At 44.8% G+C, this 23,847-nt stretch overlaps 1 protein-coding gene across 1 annotated transcript in view; it reads right to left on the bottom strand.

Annotated features, from left to right (window-relative positions):
- Positions 1–1,256: 1,256 nt before the first annotated feature.
- Positions 1,257–23,847, bottom strand: part of LOC126537961 (evasin P1180-like) — a 32,580-nt gene continuing 9,989 nt past the window's right edge. The window contains exons 3-6 of the mRNA XM_050185081.2: positions 10,940–10,990; positions 6,930–7,000; positions 4,479–4,547; positions 1,257–1,480 (exon numbers count right to left, since the gene is read on the bottom strand). Of these exons, the coding sequence (XP_050041038.2) occupies positions 1,352–1,480; positions 4,479–4,547; positions 6,930–7,000; positions 10,940–10,990 (320 nt within the window). The 3' untranslated portion in view covers positions 1,257–1,351. The remainder of the gene's footprint in view (positions 1,481–4,478; positions 4,548–6,929; positions 7,001–10,939; positions 10,991–23,847) is intronic.

Raw genomic sequence — 23,847 nt, 5'->3', positions numbered from 1 at the left:
CAGAGGAGCATATATCGTAACAATAATGAATGAATTGCATTTATTTTTCATGTTTTATTCGCAGCAGGAGCACCGACATGCGCGGGAAATATGAGAAACTAATTTTGATTATCTTTAGATGTACGCGTACGCAGAGAACTTGGCGAGGTTCTTTCATTTATTGCTGTGCTCCCTCTGCGTAATGACTACTGGGCTCTTAGGCACAAAAAGAAAATAATTAAGCAAGCGTTATACGTTTGTCAAACGTTACGGCGTAGGACTGATTGCCGAATTGGCACACTTTTTGTCGCTATTGAGATACGTTTATGAAGAATTGTGGCAACTGCGCACCTTACTTACCAAAACCTTACTAAAATCGACGCACTCATTGGAAGTGAGCCAGGGTCGTCAGCGCCTTCGAAGAGGTAGGAGCAGTATGGAAACGCTGGCATGATGAGCGGCGTCGGAGCCAGCTGTGGAAAAAAGACGACGACGAACGTGCGAACAGTGCCACGGGCGCGTCTGTGTGACTACGTGACGTGTGCAATCAGACACGCACTAGGTCCACTCTTAGTAAACTGAAATCAGAACCGTGGAGCAGCCGTGCTTTCCGGGAAACAGGCTCGCCTCGCACACCGGAGGCCTCCGCTTGATTCCCACTCAGACCAAAGTGCACCAGATTTTCTGTTGACAGCCACTAACGTACTTTGTTTGCCGGAACCTCCCTGGGAGATCTGAGTCCATCTGAGCCATCATTTACGTGATTTTCCTCTTTGCGGTGTCAGCCATTTTTTGTCACGGCGCAGTTTAGCCAAGGGCACCTGCCAACAGAGACACCTAAGACTTTCGCGTTAATAAATAAACAAATACAACGAGGCAAATGAATAACTGGGCGTAGCAGCGTTTTTACAATCCTATCGAGGTTCAAACAAGACGATCTGTGCTTCTGGAAGAGGAATAGCGATGTGCTGCAGCTGCACGGAATTCCTTTTCACTACTTTAAATGATATCCTTATTCTGTCGGACCTCCTTTTGTTCGTGGTTATGTGAATATTCGCTGTTAATTAAGGTACATATAAGTAAGCAAACAAAACAGAACAGATTCCTAATGCTTTTATTAAAAAAAGCATGTCACCTTTGTCGTTAGTGATTACGATAATTTCAATGGTAGAGCTTGGAAACGTGGTGGCATAACATAATCCCCTAGCCTGCATAAACTAATACTTGCTTCAGTTGCATCAACAAAACTGGTGTTATGGTGTGGGAATACACAAACAGACACTGATGTAAATGTTTATTCAGTCAAATCAAACTCGGTTATCTCCTAAGTATGAAACAATTTACGCTAATAGAGGCGAAGCCACGTTTCATTCTAAATCAGTTTGCTTGCACAAAGTTCATATTTCCCGGTTGGCGAACAGACCCCATTTTCACATAGTCCGAGAGGGCAACTTCGATGTGCGAATGGTTGGATCCTTTTAGCATCTTCAGGGCGGAGGGCCTTGAAAGAAAACATCGCAAGCATGTTAGCTCCGAAGTTGCTCCTCCTACCTTCAATTTAATTAAATCTCTGTGTGACGGTAAATATTTGAGAACTTAGCTACACGGAACAACCGCTACTGGGGCATAGTGCTATGCAAACCCGTGAGCGAAAGTACACGGACCTTGGACTCGCCAAAAGGAACTTAACTGATCAAAAATCCATGTGCACCAACTGAAAATCATAGAATAATTTGAAAGCATTCAGTACTAAATTTGGACTTCAGACGTTATTTTAAATTACATACTTAGCCGCACAATAACAAAGGAAGCCGAAGGCATGATTTTATTAGTGATATCATAAGAAACAATGAAACAAAACCACCACGAGCAGCATAATGGAGATTGCATGTACTTATTAATTATTATAGGTGAATGCAAATCAGAGTGCATGAGGACACAACTGGCCGAAGAAGCGGCACGAGCCCACGTCTTCGCATTACGCATGCGTGACTCTTACCAGTTTAGCTACCGCGGCGCCGTTTCCCCATCTATTTCCTGGGTTATTTATGAACTAGAACTAAACCTGGGAGTGTTAGCCGCGGTAGGTAAATAGTTAGGAGCATCGCACGCGTAATGCGAAGATGTAGATTCGTGCCCCTCCACGGCCAGTTATTTTTGAATCCACCTTCATTTTAATAACTTATAATTTCTTTAATTCAGTTAATTAGTACATGTAATTTCTCCTATGCTGTCAATGGTGTCTTTATTTGCTGGCTTATGATATACGTAGGCGTAGAAATAAAGATCTTTCTCTAAGGGGAGTACATGCATATCTTGTCATAATTAGTTTTATTGCATTTTTATATGTACGCTATTACGACATATTAGAATATCTGGTATCAGTGTAGAACTATAAATACCTTAACTGCAACGTTTTAGCTCGAAGGCGAGGCATTGGTAGCGTTAGCAAAGTATTGGACCATTACAGATTAAACGAAGATTCCTAGTTTTATAAGACGTTTAAGTTGCAGTAAGCGTTCACCTACTGACGAAACAAACTTGATTTCATGCGCGCATAAAATACATAAACGGATTTCACTCCATGCCTGTGAGCATTCCCATAATCAACGCAGGGGCAACGCGAGCCAACTTCGCAGAATAAACGCTCACCCCTAGAACTGTTTCACGTCTCTAGCACACAGAGCACGTGCAGCGATCAGCCATATCTGCTACTCCCATAACTTGCGGAGGGCATGTGCTCTCTGTCGAGCAAACAGCCATGCGCAGCCACGGCCCGGGTAGACGAAAAGACGCGCGCTCTAATTCCTTAGCACGCGCTTAGCATTTGGTGCTTAGGGAGACGGTGCGCGTCAAGCCCATGTCATTCTCGGAACGCCCCCCCCCACCCCCCCCCCCCCCCACCGAACGCTTGCCCTCTAAACCACGACTTATTGCGCACGGAGCACTGATTGTAATACCATATATACCTTAATATAAAGAACGTCGTATCAACGGCGAGGCACAGATTTGCCTGCTGAGTTCATATAGCTGCTATGATAATAAAACCGCGAAGAAATGGAATCATATAAGTGTTATGATTTGGGCAAGAAGAGCATGTTCTCCAAGATAGAAGGAACGAAGACGCCTAATAAGATGTGTACAAAAAACCGTAAGTTATGATTTTTTGATACTATTTCATGTTGCGGAGATGCGAAAACTGTTACGGACGAAACAACTTCCTTGTTGTAAAAAATTATGCGAAAATCTTTTTGATAACTATGATAATTGAGTGCCTGGGCTAAATTAAATATATTAACATCTGCAGTAATAGATTTTTAATTTGAACTCTATTAGCGCAATTTTGCCCTTCCGAAGCAAGAAAGTGGAGAACAAAGCTAGAAAGCATTATTTTGGTGGAGCATAAGAATATGGCTTGCCTAAAATGCTCACTAGCCGGCAGCCTTCAAAAGAGAAGGGTAGTTAGGCGCTTTTACTGTTAGGTGAGGTGCAATAAATGCTTTCATAATTGTTCAAGCCTGAACAAATAATTGGCAGTGGCTTAGCTCAGCTATGCCAGGATATACGTAGCGAAGCTAAGGCATAGCATGGTTAGCCTTGGCTAATCTTGATTGCAAGTCCAGGTTAGTCTCGTTGTCTAGCTATGTTGCGGCGTTTAGCCAGTCGTTCGGCGCACTGTTCGTCTGTTTCCTAGGTTCTTCATCTCGTTCCGATGTCGATTCCAGGCCTCCTCCTGCTTATCAGAATTGTCGCCGTCCATACTCCCGCCTCAACTGTAGTTGCGGCGCACGCGTGTTCTTTTCAATCCTCCGACATGTTATCAGGCATGCGACGCAGCTGGCGAAGCGATCGGAGGCGCGCGCAACGACGAGGAACGCGGTGTGACGTCATACCAAACGGCGGCGTCGGAAAGGCGCGGCGCTGCGCAGCGTCGGAACACCTGTGGCTCGGTACTACTAGTGGCGCATGCGCAGTAGTGACTACGGAGCGAGCGAGAGAGAGAAATATCCGCGGCGAGGCGCGCATTGTGACGTCATGTGCCTCCTCGGAGCACCGCCACGGTGAAATCGCAAGTTCGCGGCCAGTAAAGCTTTCGCCTTAAAAGGCTGAACTCATATTAAACAAGAACGCAGCTAATGCCGCTTAACATTACGGCCAACGTTGCAAAGTGATAGGAATATTATAATACGATGCTTCCCATTTACCAGTAAAGTGGTTTCAGTCGCTAGGAATCAGGAAAAACAACTTTGTTATATTTCTATAAACGCTCTAAACTTTGGCATAGTACGTTTACACGTAAACGTTGGCGTTTTCTGGCGAAATCTCACGAAAGTGACAGTTTCTCTGAAAGTTATCAACCGAGCATACCGCCCCTGAGCTACTCGCTACACATGCTAAGACAGTGATCGATTTGCGGCAGTTATTATGGCGTCAGAATTATGAGGGCGTTGTCGGAAATTTGAAAATGTGATTGCGTTAAAGGATACTGGATTACTCACGTAGCAAGGAGTTTTATCAGGAAGTGTTCGATTTAATCCGTGGCAAATAACACAGCATCCAACAGGTCTCTGTAAAAAAGTTTATTCTAGCTGTCACTTATAGTTCCACCAACAAGATAGAAAGAAAACTACTACCGAGGTAAACTATTAATAATGGTAATAAAAAATATGCTTGCTAAAGTGCATGCTTCAAGAGATATTCATCGTCAAATCGGACTGTCACCACACGGATTTCGTACTGAAAAGTGGGATAGGAAAACAATCTCCTTAAGTGATGCAGCCGATTTTGAGGTCAATCAGGATTCCTGGTATTGAGGCAACCTGTTCTGTTTAAATGCGTAGCATTCTTTGGCTAGGTGCCCGAGTGATTTTCTCCGCCGTTCCCTTCGTCCTTCCATATCGCGTCTCGAAAGAGTCGTAGTGCCATTTGGGCTCGAATAGCCCAATTTCTGTGAATACACAAACTCCTGTACACTTACCGCTAAGTGGTTTTGAACGTAATAACCTCCAACGCGATATTTTGTCAGAAAGCCGCCAGATGCCGACACCAATCCAGCCATAGGCCAAAGCATGCAGTTTTATGCAATAATTAACATATGGAACTCTGGCGCGACCGTCTTCGGGAGCTGCAAGAAGGGGGGCGGGGGGTTCAGTCAGCAGGGGATGATGGCAATTAAGTACATGGATTTGCCTAAACTTCGTTTTTCCGCCGTCAAGCGGCTTGGTGATTTATAATACAAAACCACTGTATTGAATTCATTGCACCACGGAGGCATGCATCGACAAGCGGCATAGAACACCCTTACGAATTCCCGAGGGTAAGCGAGAGCGTTGAGACGCTGGGCGCGTTTTGATTTGGCTGCCTAGACAGCTTGCAGACAACCGCTGCAAATCGTAGCAGTTATGATTTTCACGGGTTACTCTGGAGGATATACGTAGCGAAAGCTAAGGCATAGCATGGTTAGCCTTGGTTAATCTTGATTGCATGTCCAGGTTAGTCTGGTTGTCTAGCTATGTTGCGGCGTTTAGCCAGTCGTTCGGCGCGCTGTTAGTCTGTTTCCTGGGCGATTTGTTTCCTCTTCATCTCGTTCCGACGTCGATTCCAGGCCTCTTCCTGCATATCAGGATTGTCGCCGTCCATACTGCCGCCTCAACTGTGGTTGCGGCACACGCGAGCTCTTCTTTTCAATCCTCCGACATGTTATCAGGCATGCGACGCAGCTGGCGAAACCATCGGACGCGAGCGCAACGACGAGGAACGCGGTGTGACGTTATACCAAACGGCGGATGCGGGAAGGCGCGGCGCTGCGCAGCGGCGGTGCACCTGAGGCTCGGTGCTACTAGTGGCGCATGCGCAGTAGTGACTACGAGGCGAGGCACGCGTTGTGACGTCATGTGCCGAGCAGACCTGCGTCGTATCATAGGTCGAAAAATCACACTTTCTGGGTGAGCTCATTGCTTTTAATATTTTGAATGCGAAACAATTGTAACTATCCTAAGCAACTACTCGCTCATGAGCAACGTCAGAATCTGACGAGAAAACGTACTCGGAATGCGGTCCCTTACGCAGGTGCACTTAGAACACCGGCGAGAGCTTGCGCGGGCAAGGCATAGGTGGGAAACGCTGGCAACGAGTGAATTGCGTCAGCATCAACAGAGAGAAGCTTCTGAAGAGGACGTGTAGGAATGCAGGCGAGTGCATCGCTTTTTTTTTTCTTTTTTCTTTCTCTATCATCTTTCACTTCCACTCCCTCTCCCCTGACGACGCTTCGCCGTGCTCCCTCACGGGTTGCAGAATCAAGCGTCCTTCCTTTCTTTAGATCACTATCACTATCAAGCAGATGATGCGAGATCAGCACTACAACAGCATTTATTTTATTTACCGAACACAAAATGGTCAAATAAACCCTCATTTACCTGAGGTTCAAAAGGTAAATTTATTATGTCCTTTTGAACCTTAAGCGATAGCCGGGTTATTTGACAATTTATCACCCTCGCCTGACGAGTTTCTGTCGCACTTTGGGCTATAAGCCCAAGAATGTGTCATAAGAACGAGTTTACTTGGGACATCGTCATAGCGTGCGTTTTGTTCGTTGGATTTGGTTATCTCCTAAAATTCGGCAGCCATGGTTTCAAGAGTGCAGTATACGGTTTGTAAGTAACGATTGTAAAGAATGCTACAAATATACGATAATACTCCATTACGGAGTTTCTGTCCTAAGCTTTTCGTCAAGCCTTTGGCACGCCTGCGTTGGCACGTGCTTTCGTGCCACTAAGGCGCGAATGCTATCCTATAAGTGAAGCATAAGCTTTTGCATAGAATATAAACCTATAGAAAACATCCTGGAGGCAAAAAATTATTCAAGTGCAGTGGATTAGTCATAGTATCAGACAAGGTATCATGGTTCAGAATTAGTCGCATATGTCTGCATATGATTGCAAGACACTAACCGTTTGAAGCTCAGTGCCAAGAAAGTGAATAGAGCAAACAGTTCCCGAGGACCGGCTCTCGGGTCTTGAAACTAGAAAAGAAATGAAAATATTAGGTGCACGTTTTGTTGAAACGAAAACTTTATAAAGAGAACTTGTCACGCTATGGCAGTAATGGCTACGCGTTTTTACACAACAGTAATGTCTTTATTCTCAACCAATGATTGAGGACCTTAACAGAGAGAGTATAAGAGTAGGGTTGAAAGATAACATGGAGAAGACAAAGCTAATGTTCAATAGCAGCGCAAGAAAACAAGAGTTCAGGATCGGCAGTCAGCCTCTAGAGTCATTGAAGCAGTACGTGTACCTAGGTCAATTACTCACTGGCGCCCTGATCATAAGAGAGTAATATAGAGAAGAATAAAAGCGGGTTGCAGCGCATTCGGCAGACATTGTCACATCCTGACTGGAAGCTGACCAAAAGAAAGGTGCTCACATTACCGGTGCTGACATATGGGGCAGAAACTTGGACACTGGCAAAGAAGCTCGAAAACAAGTTAAGGACCGTGCAAAGAGCGATGGAATGAAGAATGTTAGGCGTAAGGCTAAGGGGACAGGGAGAGCGTGGTGTGGATTATATAGCAAACAGGGATAGCCGATATTCTGATTGATATTAACGGATAGAAATGGAGCTGGGTAGGTCATGTAATGCGTAGGTTAGATAACCGGTTACATAATGTATGCTAAGAGAAGGGAAATGCTCTCGAGGACGGCAAAAGACAAATTTGGGTGATGGCATTAATAAATTCGTAGGCGCTAGCTCGAATCGGTTGGCGCAGGATAGGGGTAATTAGAGATCGCAAGGAGGAGCCTTCGCCCTGCAGGAGACCTAAAATAGGATTATTATTATTATTATTATTATTATTATTATTATTATTATTATTATTATTACTATTATTATTATTATTAATGTTATTATTATTATTATTATTATGAATTTCTTCGTTATCTTTTCAGTTAAAGTTGAAGGTCGCACGTCGCGAACTGCCGATGACAAATTTTCTTAAATAGCTAACACTTGTGCAATACTTTTGCAAATGCTAACGAGGCAACGAATTAAGTCTCTCGATTGCTTAAAGCAAAGGCTTTTTTACGTACCATTCTGTACTTTTTTGTTGCTGGCTAGTGGAACTAGGGTCTTCTCAAATAGTCATGCTGCCAGCATGGTACAGCAGGCATATAACAAGTTGGCTTATGAAAGTTGGCTTAGATTTAGGTGCACGTTAAAGAATCCCAGATGTTTGAAATTTCCGGAGTCCTCCACTACGGCATGCCTCATAATCAGGAAGTGATTTTGGCACGTAAAATCCCATAATTTTTATGAATGTGCATATATACTTCCCCCGCAGATACGACGGCTCCAGTTATTGCACAATTCGACAATGAAATAACAAACGTTCCTCTATGCCCTCACTGCAAGAACTCTACGCCATCAAACACGTAATTCCTTTATCAAAGCCAACGTTTCTATACCTTTCTTCTCGGGGATTAGAAAAGGCGGGGTACAAAGGAAACGGTGCAGTGCGTTCGGCTGCAAGAAACTTTTTGTTTATCTGTCTGTCTGTCTGTCTGTCTGTCTGTCTGTCTGTCTGTCTGTCTGTCTGTCTGTCTGTCTGTCTGTCTGTCTGTCTGTCTGTCCAAAGTGACGGCAGAACTAAGTTTTACTGGGACTTGTCTCACGGCTTTTGTACTATGTACTTGAGATCCTAGCTGATTGCCCGTTGACCTTCCACCAAACCTGAGGCGCAGACAGCACGCAAGAGCTCGGCCGAGCTTCCATCTGTGGTCAACTGCAACGACAGCAATCCCTGTAGAGGTTGAGAGCAGGCTGACAGGAATATTGTGGGCCATCGATCTCTCTGGTCAGTTGGAAGCGCTGGAAGAACGTAGCCGTGTCGATACGCCATCAGGCTCTCTTGATTCGGCTTTGCAGCAGAAGCAGTGTAGCCTTCGGCCTTTTGTTCGTGGGCTCAGCGTTGGGACCAAAACTACCAGCGTTCGCGCTGTGCAGCTCTCTAAATGCAGTGGTGAAACACGAAGCATGGTGAGGGCGAAGAGAGCGCGAGGAGGAAAACAGAGGAGGGGGCAGCGGTACCATGAGGAGGAAAATGGAGATGGAGGGTATAGCGAAAGCGGGAGAAAAAGAAAGCGTAGTGCCGCGCGAAACGGGCTCTGAAGCGACGATGGGCACGAGATGGCGCCAGTGTAGAGTGCGTCGTTCGTTCACCGATGATGCCACCGGTACCATACATGGAAAGAAAGCATTGCATGAGCGGAGGTCTGTCTGCGGCTGCTGCTGTGAATTGCGCCCACGCGCTGCCTCTCGCGATCTCCCTATAAGCAAGGCAGTCGCACCATACTTCGCTCCGTTTACAACGTGCTGCACGAGACTAAATGTCCGCGCCAGCCAACGTATCGCGCAATGAAAGAAAGTATAGAGCGACGCTCAAATTTCGCATTAGGGATTATCGCAGTTGTCGGTAGATTTTTTCAGACGCTTATTGCTTTTAACCATTCAGTTAGTTCAATAGCGCACTTCCGTGTGGCGGAGGGCCTAGAAGAATGATAATGCATGCTGAACTTCCGGACACGTGGGTGTACGCACGTGTGGCGTACGTCGCTAGTGGAGGTGGTGTGCGTAACGTCGGCAACAGCTTCGCTGTACATCCACTTTCCCATGGGGAAATAGAGGTGGACGCACGGAAAAAACTTCAATGGGAAAAGGACCTGCGAGGTTGCCAGCCCGGGCTTAGGCCACCCGGGCATTATGTGCGGTCAGGCATAGCCTTTCCACCGCTGCCCGGGCCCACTGGATAGGCCATAAGCGGACATTTCCCTTAGGTCAGATGGGACTCTTACAAAAGGAAGTTTCACTGTTAACACATGGTACGGCCACAGCCTCATCTATATAATTTTTTTGTAAGTAATGCAGGGAAAACGTTGCCGCTGCTCATTTAATGAAATGCTAATAAAGTGCTGAAAGGATTGTTCATCTCCTCATGCAATGTGAAAAAAAGGAGTGCAATATATCCTTAAGAATTCACATCGCATTAGATTTTCCAGATGAGGGTCGCTTATGGTCTGCACTGCTCACATTTCATGCTCTCATGCATTAGAGAGAACTGCGCCGATGTCACACCTCACAGCGCATCGGAGACGGGGAGTTCCGCAACCATTTCTGCGCGGCGGCGAAGGTTGGCGTACAGGGGCGAGCAAAGTATAATAAGTTAATCAAAGAACCGGCCGCCACGCTACCCTTGCTGGAGTCCCAATTTTTAGATCTCCAACGTAATCATCAATAAATCATCGGTAATTATCGCAAGTACACTTTATTATGATATACTTTTATGTTTTGTTGGGACAATTAGATATACAGCTATAAATGTCAGTCCGCACAAGCAACTAGTGGGAGTGACAGGGCAGTCGTGGTTCATGAACACCTACTCTTTCACGCGCTACGTGTATCCGGAAGCCATCTGCACCCCTTGGACGGGGGCTTATATGCTAATAAACGAGATGAATTTTCTCTCGTTGCACAAGAGAACCCTGCCATATAGAAGCTATTCCTTAGTGGTTTGTCACCCAGCGTAAGCGGCTTTCCATCATTTGTCGCCTAGTTTTACGACATTTCAAGTGTTGCGTAAATTAGGAGTATCAGGAACCCTATAAGGACAGCTCTGCTAATTGGCTGTTATCAGGGCATATGCAGCATCGTCATCAAATTATGGATTTTTCTCACAATGACAAAGCCAATGATTTTTACAACTTTGAGCTCTGGTTATGCGGCAGTGCGTTAAGGGTGCTAAGGCTTCTAAGGCTGCCATGTCCAAGAATAATACGTTGCCGCCGTAAAATCACGGCTAAATTTATAGGGTGTTTAGCCTCGACGAACAGTATACAAACGTTTAGCGATTTTCTTGCGTTCAAGCACACGGTGCGCATGTGAGTGCACGGACCAGTTGGGTGCTTACTTGAAACGTCGACGCTGATATTTTTACTCGATGCTATGGCCTTCGGATCGTCTGCAGAAAAAAAAAAGGAAATTATAGTTAGCACATTAGGTTATATTGTTGAAGCTGGAATCTAGAAAAAAAATGGTTGCTATACACGTTAATCAATTTTGGTATGGGTACCCGATACCACGTGTCCCACGTAACTTTTGCCAAAATTCATGAATATGCAAGTTCCAGGTAGCTGAACAGTAAGTATCAAGGTAATGTTCTTTGCAGTCGCTTGGCGCAAATCCGTTGCCGGAGTTCCTTAGTCACTAATGCACTGCAACATTCGTAGCGTTAACAGAAATATTACGAGCCTACAGCTATTTCTACTTGAACGCAAATTCCATTATGAAGTAATCGCTCTGAAACGAACTTGGCATAAGCCTGACGAATATGTTAACATCCAGGGTTGTAATATGGTTATCAATTCTTGGCAAAGCAAACCAAGGCCAGGAGGTGCTCTACTGTTTAACAAAATGAAACATCAACTTAACGCCTCTACTAACTTGACTACGGAGGCATCACTGGAATATGAGGTGTTATTTATTGAAGTGACTTTTGGAATCACAATTCGCGCAGTTTATCAATCACCAAGTTCTAATGTCCCTTGTTTCCTTCGCGCAATAGAAAATATGTTAGACGACTTATGCAACAAAAATAAGGAGATAATTGTACGCGGCGACGTTAACTGAAACCTACTCGATCGCTATAATATTTCATATCGGAAGCTATATGGATCATACGGGTTTGTGAATCTATTTAGTGCGCCTACACGTGTAACAAACACTTCTGCAACGCTTATTCCTAATCGCTCCTAATCTGTGCAATTTTAAATATGCAGATATTGCCTCCGGTGTAGTAGATACGGAAATCGGATCATTTTTCAGTGTTTTCACTCGTAACGACAAAGTGTGAACAGGCTAAACCGTACCGTCAAACAGCTACACGTGTGGACAGAAATTTACTTCGATAAACGTTATTTGCGATAGGCGAACCCGTCATGAACAGCACTGAGGCATACAACATGTACGAACCCTTGCATAATGCGGCATTGCAGTGCATATGGCTATATCAACGTTAGGTAATATTACCACGAACGCCAGATAAACCCTTGGGTGGCGCAAAGTGCCTTAGAGCTATTCTATATAAAGGATTATTCCTCCAGATAGGGAAAAAATGTAATAAAGAAAACGTTTGCAACGGAACTCAATACAAGTATTTCAGGAAGAAATTAGTAGCACACGATATTACGAGAAGAAAGATTTTATTCTTACTATAATCGCAAATCAAATGTGCCCTACAAAACTATGGCAAATAATTAATTTGGTCACAAGAGTTACCACTCAACGATTCAGGCTTCCGGAAATTATTATATATACGGTGAGTCAAAACAACAATTTGCCTATAAATTAAATGTTTATTCTAGGAAGATTGGCCATAACCTCTCATTGCTATATACCTGATCCCCCAACTGCCCCCTGCATTGCATTACAAAAAAGTATAAAAGTAAAAAAGTAAGCTCATAAAAAGTAAGCTCTACAGTTCTTTCCGTGCCGACCTATAAACAATCTACACTTGTTGTGTCCTTGCCTGACGTAAACGTTTATTTTGCTTTTTACAATGTGACGTATCCCGTTGTAGTGTCGTGAGCTAGGGTCTCTCCCAGTCTTAACAGCGGCGATTACAACCTGTTAGAAAATTACTGTACCATTTCAATGCTCTCTACCATGAACACAGTGTTCCAGAAGCTTATGGTCAAGCAAATAACTACGCTCTCGGTGAAACACAATACATGAACACCGCATCAACGCGAATTTTGCCCAATCAAGTCCACCAGCAACGCAGTTATGTACCAAGCTAGGTTAACACTTGTCAGAATAGCAACGAAATAGTAATTGGCATATTCCTGGGCATTAAAAAAACGTTCGACACCGTCGATCATCTAATTCGGTCAGAAACACTTGCGCTGTTGTGGATCTCGAGCTGGCAGTTTATATTTCAGAAATATCTAGAAGAAAGATACCAGCGTGTGCGCTTCCACAATGTACTTCCTACCTACTACACACAGCGTTCCGCAGGGTTCAGTTGCGGGTGCGATGGAATTTTCCTTGTTGATCAACGACCTTCCCGAAAGACTTCATAAGGATGAGGCAATAACGTATCATGACGATACCATAGCTTTTACCTCAGGAAAGGATATCAGTCACTTGGGAAACTCTGCTCATAGACAACTACGAAAAGTAAACTGGTTTATGACAACTAATTAACAGGAAATTCATTGAAAATAAAGTACGATACGTTTTCGTCGAATCGAGTTGAAATACCAGCAATAACTTTGAAGGTAGCGACGACACCAAAAAAAGAATTTAAAGAATATAAAGATATTCGTATAACGTTAGGTTCATAGCTTCATTACAGGGCACATATAAAAAAATGTCTGCACCTGGCATGTTTCAGTTTATATCAGGCGCTTAAGCACTTTCGCCTTGTGCACTGCGAATGATATATTTTAGTAGTTTTCATAGTCCCTTAACCTTTTTTATTGAGACATGGGGGATACTTATTCATGCTGCCTAGGTCTGGTTATCAAGCTGCAGAAAAGAGTGCTCCGAATTATATCCTTTTCTCGTTACATGAAACGCGCCGAACCGGTATTAAAAAAAATTAAATATGCCATTCCTCATTGTTGGGGAATTCAAAATGGCGTGCTCAGTTGAAGGCATACTCCCGCACAATAAACCCCTTCCAAGTATTATTTTCATCATGCCACGCCAACACACGAGGACGCAATTGAGCGCAAATGTTAACGTATGGTAGGCGCACGTTAGCCAACGTTGAAACGAAAATATGGAATAACCTTCCGTAAACAGCAGAAGCGAGTCCACGATTTTGCTGTATTTAAACAAGCTATAATTCAAGATGAGTATGTTTCATTAATGTAATATTACCTGATTGAGCTATTTGGCGTATTGCACATGTCCTATAGCAAGGTTATTAACATCCTGCTAAAAACAATGTTTGGAGAATTTGTACTTACAAATCACATTACCTGCGAACCTGAGTTGCAATGGTGTTTTGTGTGCATTTGCATGGGCCCCGAACTACCAGTATTGCTAAGGGCCCGGTTGATTTTCAGCACCTGTTGTAACCATGTACAGAAATGAACTGATGGTGATGAAAGTAGGACAATTTGTTTTTGAATTTTCCCAATCGCAGAATTACTGTTATTATTCCTTCAACTACCTATTTATACTATTCAGATCAAAAGTGTTAAGGAGAAAATTTTATATCATGGTGAAAAATAACAAACCGAGCTTTTTGTCGCTGAATACGTCCCCCCCCCAAAAGTTTTTTTTCTAAGCCTCGAAAACAAGCCCGCGAAACAGTACAAAATAGTGCCGCACAACTACTCGTACTGCATTTTCTTGTACTCTTTCCTACTTATTTGCATCATCTCAGATGCAAATTAGCTTATGCGTTAGCTTATGCAGTTTTTTTTTTCAGCGCTGTTGATTTCTGCAGGAGCAATATTTTGCCACTATACCTGCATAAAGTTAATTAGGAGCGTTTATAAGAGCTTCCGCGATTACTGATTTACATATTTAGGAAGAAAAAAAACTGAGAACCTAGCTAGTGACGGCTTCAGCATACTATGCGGGAAAAGTTATGCGTGCCCCACGAATCCCCTAATCTCAGTTTTCCTGTATTTCTTAATCAGCTGGATCCGTGGTTCCCAGTTTCATTTCTGTGGCTATTACCTTGTCTTCAGACTGATCACCGATCTGAAGAAACTTTTTATTCGTCAGGTACGAGTGGCATTCATACAAGTCCAGGAATTCTGGACATTCTCATTCGGAACACCACGGCAATGTACAAGTGTAACTCATTGGGAAAAAAAATTTAAAATATGCATTTCATATTAACGACCGAACATCAAAACATTCCAACTGACTACAAGGAGAGGGTAGTCCCTTCTAACAACATATGTATTTATGACACGTAGTCGGAACAATGGTGATGCGTTAAAGCAGCGTTTCGGTCAGGCATGAGTGGTCAAGTCACACGACAGCAGCAAATAGTTGTGCAACCTCCAAGCAGGCAGACGACATATTCACTTGAAGAAGCACCAAATATAAACCATAAAGTGATTTATTACAGCTGGCGTTGGAATGGTGATGGCAGAGGGAGTGTTATTCAGTCTATTTGCACGCGCAGGTTTTTTAGAGGCAGCCGATATCATAGAGGGTAATTGTGCATGTGCACGTCTTGATCGTACCTGCGTGTGGTTGTATGCGCGTGCGTGTCCGTCTACGTGTGCGCGTGTGTGTGCCTCCCTATTTGCATTTTCATGCGCGTGAGTGCGTGTATGCGTGTGTGTGCATTCAAGGGTGTGTACATGCCTACATTTGCTTGTGCGTGCGCGTGTGCGCGTGTGCGCGCGTGTTAGTGTAAGTGTGCGTGCGGTTACCTGCTTGAGGGGCATACATGAGTGCGTGTGCATGTGTACATTTGCTATCATGTGTGTTTGTTTTTCAGCATGCACGCATTGGAACAAATGTGCGCGTGTTTGCGTGCGCATGGATCTATTTGCGTGCGTATTGTCTCTATGTGTGTGCTAGAGGGAGAGGTACCATGTGTGTGGGTGTGTGCGTGTGCGCGCGTGTGTGTGTGTTTTGTGTGCGCGCGTGTGTGTGTGCGTGTGTGTGTGTGTGTGTGCGTGTGTGCGTGTGTGTGTGCGTGTGTGCGTGTGTGTGTGTGTGTGTGTGTGTGTGTGTGTGTGTGTGTGTGTGTGAGAGAGAGAGAGAGAGAGAGAGGAAGAGAGTGTCTGTGTATGCGCGCGAGGGGACATGTGCCTGTGAGTGTCCGCAAACATTTTCTTGCTCACAGCTCCTCTAGGAAACAAACGCAATGTGGAGATCATCCAACAGACAAGAACGAATGCCACTACATTTGTAGCATTTTCTTTTTCTGAAAGCGAAAGAACGACAGCGACTTGTCTCTTCGATTGGAAAGATCCATGAGAGGCCGCTATCAAAAGAGTTTCTTTTAGGTCCATGGCCTAATGCAAACAGCGCAGCGCTGGTAAAAAGTGCCGCTATAGCTCTTCTCCAAGCCACTGGGCTGGACGCACGGCTTTAGAGATGCCACAACTCTGTGAATTTGTATATACGCATCTCTTACTTATACCATCACCATTCAGCAGCCATTTCCCTCCCCGTCCCTTTTCCCCAGTGTAGTGTAGCAGGCCAGAGCAAGTTATAGCTCAAGCCGATTTTTCTGCCTTTCTGTAAATCTCTCTCTGTCTCCCGAAACTCACAAAAAAGAAAGCGCCTGTGACGTCAGTACTGAAGTATTTGCTCGGTACGGCCCCGTGGGAAGCTGCTAAGCGGTTCCCCTTTGTTATCTGGCTTCCGTCGGCGGCAGTGCAATGTCTTGAGGCCAATGACGCGCTAAATCTGCACAATCACTGAATCGTCTATCGTTTCTGTGACTAAGCAAGATTTCAGTAGCGCACGTTCGCTCCTACATTGACATTTCAACTTTACGCGGCTTGCCTTCGGAAAACTAATTAGAATAAAACTCGAGAATTGTCGTGCCGCAAGGAACGTTCTCACGGAGCCTTACCATTGATGAAAATATCACAAAGGGCTGGAAGCTGTCAGCGCGACGATACTTTATCCGCATCAGCTACGTTTTCAGATAGCGCTTAATTGCAAGATATTGGTTCTTAGCTTTTACAGGGGTATGATTAATAAACCTATTTTCGCTCAGCTACACAATCTCGAAGACAGGCTTCAAACTGTTCATTTGCTTTAGCCACCCAGGATCAATTATTTAAAAGTTAATGAACGTAGCTTCGTGAATTACGCACACAACTGCTCAACTTGCTCCCCACCTGGAGATTATCATATGAACAATCTTATGATAACAGTAACGTCAAGAACATTTGCATCGGTTTATTTTTTTAAATTTGGTGTGGTTAAAATATATTGCCAATATATTTACGGTACAGTAGGCTTCTGATAAAGCAGGTACGAATTCTTGGAGAGGTTTACTTGACCGAATTCAATTTCATGAACTTAGAACATACGCGCTCAATCGCGCACCTCTGTCTTTACAATGTACTCTACTGCATTCTACAAGAAACATCTCAGCGCCACGGTACATCACAACAGGTGCGCGCGAACGTGGTTTTCTCTCCCGGTGAGATTTATGAGCATTAGTGGCATCGGACTTGGTTTCCTGGCATCATCAGGAATGAAAGGAGCACATAGCTAGTCGCCCACGCAAGTAGACTATTTCTGCCACTGGGTCGACGTCAGATCATAGATAGATAGATAGATAGATAGATAGATAGATAGATAGATAGATAGATAGATAGATAGATAGATAGATAGATAGATAGATAGATAGATAGATAGATAGATAGATAGATAGATAGATAGATAGATAGATAGATAGATAGATAGATAGATAGATAGATAGATAGATAGATAGATAGATAGATAGATAGATAGATAGATAGATAGATAGATAGATAGATAGATAGATAGATAGATAGATAGATAGATAGATAGATAGATAGATAGATAATAACAGCTGCCTGGGAGACAGCATTGGATAATGTGTTCAGTAATTCGCAACAGATGCGGCAGTACGGACCCGAAATGATTTGGGTTGGGAGCGAAAATATTGAACTATTAGGGTGAGCAGTTGCGCCAAATAGATTGATTAGGTAATGTTAATTATAATAAATTATTCGGTTTTATGAGCGAAAACCATAATATGATTATGAGACACGTCGTAGTGGGGGCTCCCGATTTATTTTGATCACCTAGGGGTTCTTTAAAGTTTCACATAATGAATGGTAGACGAGCGTTGTTGCGTTTCGCCCTTATCAAAATGCGCCCGCCTCAGCCGGCATTCCAATCCACACCCTCGCGCTTAGCAGGGCAACGCCGATGTCACTGCCTTAGGGTGGATTGAACTGCGAGGTGTGAAAATCGGCCTCTCGAAGCGTGTCGAAATGCGCGATCCCTTCGCAGTGGCACGGTCGCCGGGGGCGCTGGGCGACTGGAAAACCGTGAAATAGGGTTCGACTTATCTTATATGCGTAATAGACAAATATCACAAAAGGAGGTCCCCAGAATGGCGTATGCGGACGGAATTCTGCTACCAGCGGACAATGGACACGGGCAAGTTTCTGATATCGAGGACGGAGGAGAGAGAGGGTGTATTTGCGCGTGTACTTCTTGAGCGTGTGTGTGTGTCTACTTGCATTTGCGTGTGCGCGCGGGTTTCTGTCATCATACTCCAAGCTGCGTATGCAGGAGTGCGCCTATGCGTGTGCGAGCACACACACGTTAGTGTTCCCCTGCATTTCAATGTGCGTGCGTACTTTTTTGTCTGTGTGTGCATGGATGGACGTGTGCATATATGTATGGGAGCGAACGAGTGTCACATCAGTGTGTGCATGTGTATGTGTGCGCGTATGTGTGTGTGAATGTGCGTGTGTGAGCAAGCGAACATTTCCTTGCTTACACCTACCCTCGTAGACGAATGGGACAGAGAGTTTCCTTAAACTCATATTTAAATTCACAAGAGAAGAACGAATGGCACTGCATTTATAGCATTATCTATTTCTGAAAGCAAAACTGTCGCAAGAAAGCACCTGAGATGCCAAGATCCCCACTCCAGATTTCGTCTATATGGCACCATCACCATCGGCGCGCCTCGCCTAGCTGTTCACCTTATTTATCTTCCTTGCCTCTGCCGTAGCGGGATATATCGAAGGCAATGACGCGCTACATCTGCGCCATCATTGCGTCGTGCATCGTTTCTGCGACCACGCTAGCTTTCAAAAACTGCTTGCCTTAAAACACAAATAAAACATGAACGAAAATCGCTAGGGACTGGCTGCAAGGAACATGCTCAGGGAGCCACACCAACGATGGCAATATCACAAATGGCCTGGTGCGGTCAGGTCGACCTTCCAGACGTTCTTTTTCTCCGTCTGTTAAGGTTTAAGAAACCGTTTGATCGAGAAACATTTATTCACAGAGTTCACACAGAAGCATGTTCAATAAAAATTTATTCGCTCCGCTATATAGTCTAGAGGACGAGCTCCACAATACTATTTGCTTTAGCCATCCACTATCAATTATGGCAATGTTAATTGACGTTGCTTGCTTTTTACCCACACAACTGCTTGACTTAATCCGTACCTAGCGATTACCAATCTGAACACTCGAATGATTAAATGATATCGCCAAGATGTAAATTTATTTTATATTTTTATTAGGTACAGTTAAAAACATCTAGCATATTGACGGTGCGATAAGCACCTTATAAATCAGGTGTGAAAGCTTGGACAGGTTTTCTTTTTTTGGAGCAGATCACGTTCTTGAGCTTAAGTGAATATGCCCAACACTGCACTATGCTCTTACAATAGATTTTCCTACATCATACAAGAAGCCCCTCAGTGCTACAGCTCATCGCACAAGGTGCGCGAGAACATTATATGCGCTCCGGATTAGATTTCTGAGCGTTGGTGGCATCACGCTAGGTTTCTCGGAGTCAATATGAATAAAAACAGCTGCTTGGCAGAGAGCATTAGATAATTTCTTTAGTGCTTTGTAAGAGCTGGAGTAACGCGGACATGTAAGTTAGAACAAAATGTACTAAAGCTTTAGGACGAATGCTTTTCGGCATATGTCTTCGCTGTCTAATCTTACGATTCGAAGAGGAAAATTTCGTGATCTTGTAACAATAATTCTGATGTATGCACAGTCACCTGAAATATGAGCTCCTACACAGTGACCGTGGTGGAACTGGCCCATAGACTACAGGGCTATATTGACGCATGAGATGCTAGTCTAATAAATGCCAGTAATCGGAAAGTGTTTAGGTCTTGAAGTTTTCATGTGTCAGCACCTCTGTGCAGTCTTGGGGGCCCATTCTACTACGTGCACTTTGTGTCATCTAATATTTAAAGGACTGTACATTTTTTTCGTTCTTTTTGGATGAGCCTTCATTAGCATCTAACCGCTGTTCCAAAGTTATCGCTTGGCTCAAGACGCGCCTGCATCTATTTCAAATAACCTGAAGGTTGTTACCGATTCAATGCTGAAAACGCGTTATCTAATCAGATTGCGTGCGTGAAGAGAATACTGGCATGCATTATCGATCACATTCGAGCTAGCCCAATTGCGCTGCACTGTACAGGCATTCAAGCCTAATGAACCGATGCCTTGATGCGTAGATCTGGATCCAAAAAAGGACCACTTTGAGCGCAGCCATCGTGGTGCTTTGAGTGTTATATTTTTCAACGCAAGCTTGTTTAATAATGAGTTGGATTCGAGACTCACCCTTTCGGAACTGTCTTGTTTTTCACATCGCTACAACATCACAGTATAGGCGTGCTACATCATCATTGAGTGAAAACTGGGAAATTGACTACGACTTCTTTTGGGCGTGTGCGTTGCTGCTTTTAACGAAATAATTTACTATCCACAATGTACCTTCTAAGTTTTAAAAATATAAATATCGGGTTTTACATGCCAAACCAAGATCTGATTAAGAGACATGCGTCAGTGGGGGACATGCCTCGTCTCGTCTATAAGAATTTTGCCACCATCCCCTTCGTCATTAACGAATCTCAACGCTTCAAAGAAGCGAAAAGTCATTGCATGGCACGCCAGTTCACGCGCCTTCGAAATACGACTGCTACGTCGTTGTGCAAGGACCTTCCGTGTGTGAATCAGCCGTCAACGTCTGAGAACCTCGTTCGTATCGTTCACCCGAAGATCGAAGCTGTGGCGCTGGCTGGCTTCGAAACCTGTTCGAACGATTCTCGGCCGATGATTTCCCTTGTGGAGTCTGTCGTGCGCGACGAGTTGGCGAACCTTGGAATTCAGCCTATTCCGTCAAACGATCGGGCACCTATACATTTCCGGTCATCCCTCATTCCCGATGCCAGTACTTCTCTCGGCCTTTTCGCAACCCAGTGGAATGGCGAACACCTGATGATCGGCCGATTTGTTTCAACGGCCGACGAGTTGGCCTCATTTCCCGTCACTGCCGCAATACCTGGACGTCATCACAAAATCAGCCTGCGTTCCAACCTTACCGCCGCGAATCAGGCACTCGTCCGCCACCCTAAGATTCCACAGAGCAATAGAACTCTCCTGAGGCGTCCTCACCAACACGACAGAATCGTTCACCCTCACCACGACCACCCCTATCTCGCTCACCCACTATTTGCTGTTCTCCATCCCCCATGTATCGGTGCTCTATGACAAACCGACAGGTGCAGCTTCGAGGGGTGACGCTGCTAGAACTACCCGGACTGCCATTGCTCTACTGACCTTACCGACACATAGGAATTTCCTTGATGTGTACGTAAATGGTGTCCTTGTCACTGCTCTTTTCAATACAGGCGCACACATATCTGTGATGACAGAGCAGCTATGCAAACTTCTCACATAAATGCTGACATCTGTGGCGTCCTGTGTAGTGCGAGTCGCTGACCGACAAACACTGGTCATAACAGGAATATGTGCCACTCGCGTTGGCGTTGGTTGCCGCCAAAAATCTGTTGTTTACTGTTCTTCAAGAGTTCCCCCATGATGTTATTCTAGGCCTTCATTTTCCATCCGCTCACTCCGCCCTTATCAACTGCTCTACCATTAGATTTGTTCTACTTGTTCAACTTGATTTGCTTTGTCTTGACGCTCCTGCGCAAGTTCTCAGCAGGTTGTGCTCCACCGAGGATATAGAACTCGCCCCACAAAACATGACCTGCATACTGCTTTCTCCAGCTCCACCTGTGCCAGACGATAACTATGCTGTGTCTCTTCTCGTGGACGTCCTCCTTTCCCATCACATTGCTCTTCCGTACGTGGTCGTCAGTATCACTAACAACTCTACCAGCGTTCGTCTCGTCAACTTCGGAATCGGTGACCACGTCTTACCGCAAGGCGTAGCCTTAGTTACGCTGCCCTCCTCTCAAGTTTGCCAATTTTCAGCCTTGACTACTCATATTACTTCGTCTTCTGTTGACTCTTCCTCCGCTTTCCGGGTTATCTTTCCTCAGCTCACAAACATAATTGCTCCCGAACTTCCTCCTCACCACGCCGACCTGTTATTACACTTCTCGTTGAGCGACATATTTTACTTGGGTCACCCTATAGGCCGGACCTCTCACGACACACCGTACTAACACCGCTGACGCACACCCTGCTCACAGGTGACTATACTGGGTGTCCTTGTACGAACAAGTCAATCAAAGGGAGGTCGAGAAGATGCTCTCTCGAGGAATCTTTGGACCGTCATCTAGTCCTAAGGCGACCCCTGTCGTTCTAGTTAAAACGAACGACGCTACATGACGCTTCTGTGTGGATACGTCGCACGTCATCAAGATCAGTCTCGACTACCTCCACGGTGCGAGGTAAGTTTCTTCCATCGACCTCCTTGCAGCTACTGGCAGATTGCCGTCGACGACATGGACCACGAGAAGACCGCCTTTATAACACCCGACGACTTCGTCATCTTCACCATCAGCCTGGCTACGCCCACTTCAGGGCAAAGGCCTCTCCCATACTTCTCCCACTGCCCCAGTCATGTGCTAATTGTGGCCATGTTGTCCCTGCAAACTTCTTAATCTAATCAGCCCCCCTAACTTTCTCGTGGCCCGTGCTGCACTTCGCTTCTCTTGGAATTCAGTCCGTAACCTTTATTGACTATCGGTTATCTTCCCTCCTCATTGCATGCCCTGTCCACGCCCATTTAGTTTTCTTGATTTCAACTAAGATATCATTAGCTCACGTTTGTTCCCTTACCCAAACTGCTCTCTTATCCCTTAGCGTTACACCCATCATTCTTCTTTCCATAGCTCGTTGCGTCGTCCTCAATTTAAGTAGAAGCCTTTTCGCAAGCCTCCAGGTTTCTGCCCCGTAGGTGAGTACTGGTAAGACACAGCTGTTATACACTTTTCTCTTGAGGGATAATGGCAACCTGCTGTTCATGATCTGAGAATGCCTGCCAAACGCACCCCAGCCCATTCTTATTCTTCTGATTATTTCCGTCTCATGATCCGGGTCCGCCGTCACTAGCTGCCCTAAGTAGATGTATCCCCTTACCACTTCCAGTGCCTCGCTACCTATTGTAAATTGCTGTTCTCTGCCGAGACTGTTAAACATTATTTCAGTTTTCTGCAGATTAATTTTAGACCCACTCTTCTGCTTTGCCTTTCCCGGTCAGTGAGCATGCATTGCAATTGGTCCCCTGAGTTACTAAGCACGGCAATATCATCAGCGAATCGCAAGCTGCTAAGGTATTCTCCATTAACTTTTATCCCCAATTCTTCCCAATCCAGGTCTCTGAATACCTTCTGTAAATACGCTGTGAATAGCATTGGAGAGCTCGTATCTCCCTGCCTGACGCCCTTCCTTATTGGGATTTTGTTGCTTTCTTTATGGAGGACTACGGTGGCTGTGGAGCCGCAATAGCTATATTTCGGCATATGTAATGCTCAGCTACTTTTGTATGCACGATCGACACACTCCCACATGGCCTCAAGTGGTCCCTCTGTATTTGTTACTCAGATGACGTGATCGTTTTTCCTCCTACATTTGATATGCCCCTGCAGCGCCTCTCGCTTGTTCTTTCTGCTGTCCGTCATGCTGGCCTTCAACGTTATTCATCTAAATGTCGCTTCGGACGCCGCCAAACTACTAGCATTGGCCATCTTCTTGATTAATCTGGTGCGCACCCAGTCCCGGACAAAGTTCATGCTGTACATAATCTTCCCGTACCAACACGTACTAAAAATGTAAACAGCTTTGTGAGTCTGTGCCTGTACTTCCGCAGCTCCGTGCACA

The sequence above is a fragment of the Dermacentor andersoni genome, chromosome 3 (assembly GCF_023375885.2).
Source record: "Dermacentor andersoni chromosome 3, qqDerAnde1_hic_scaffold, whole genome shotgun sequence".
NCBI lineage: Eukaryota > Metazoa > Arthropoda > Arachnida > Ixodida > Ixodidae > Dermacentor > Dermacentor andersoni.
The sequence above is the reverse complement of the archived record's forward strand: the minus strand, read 5'-3'. Positions and strand labels throughout refer to the sequence as shown.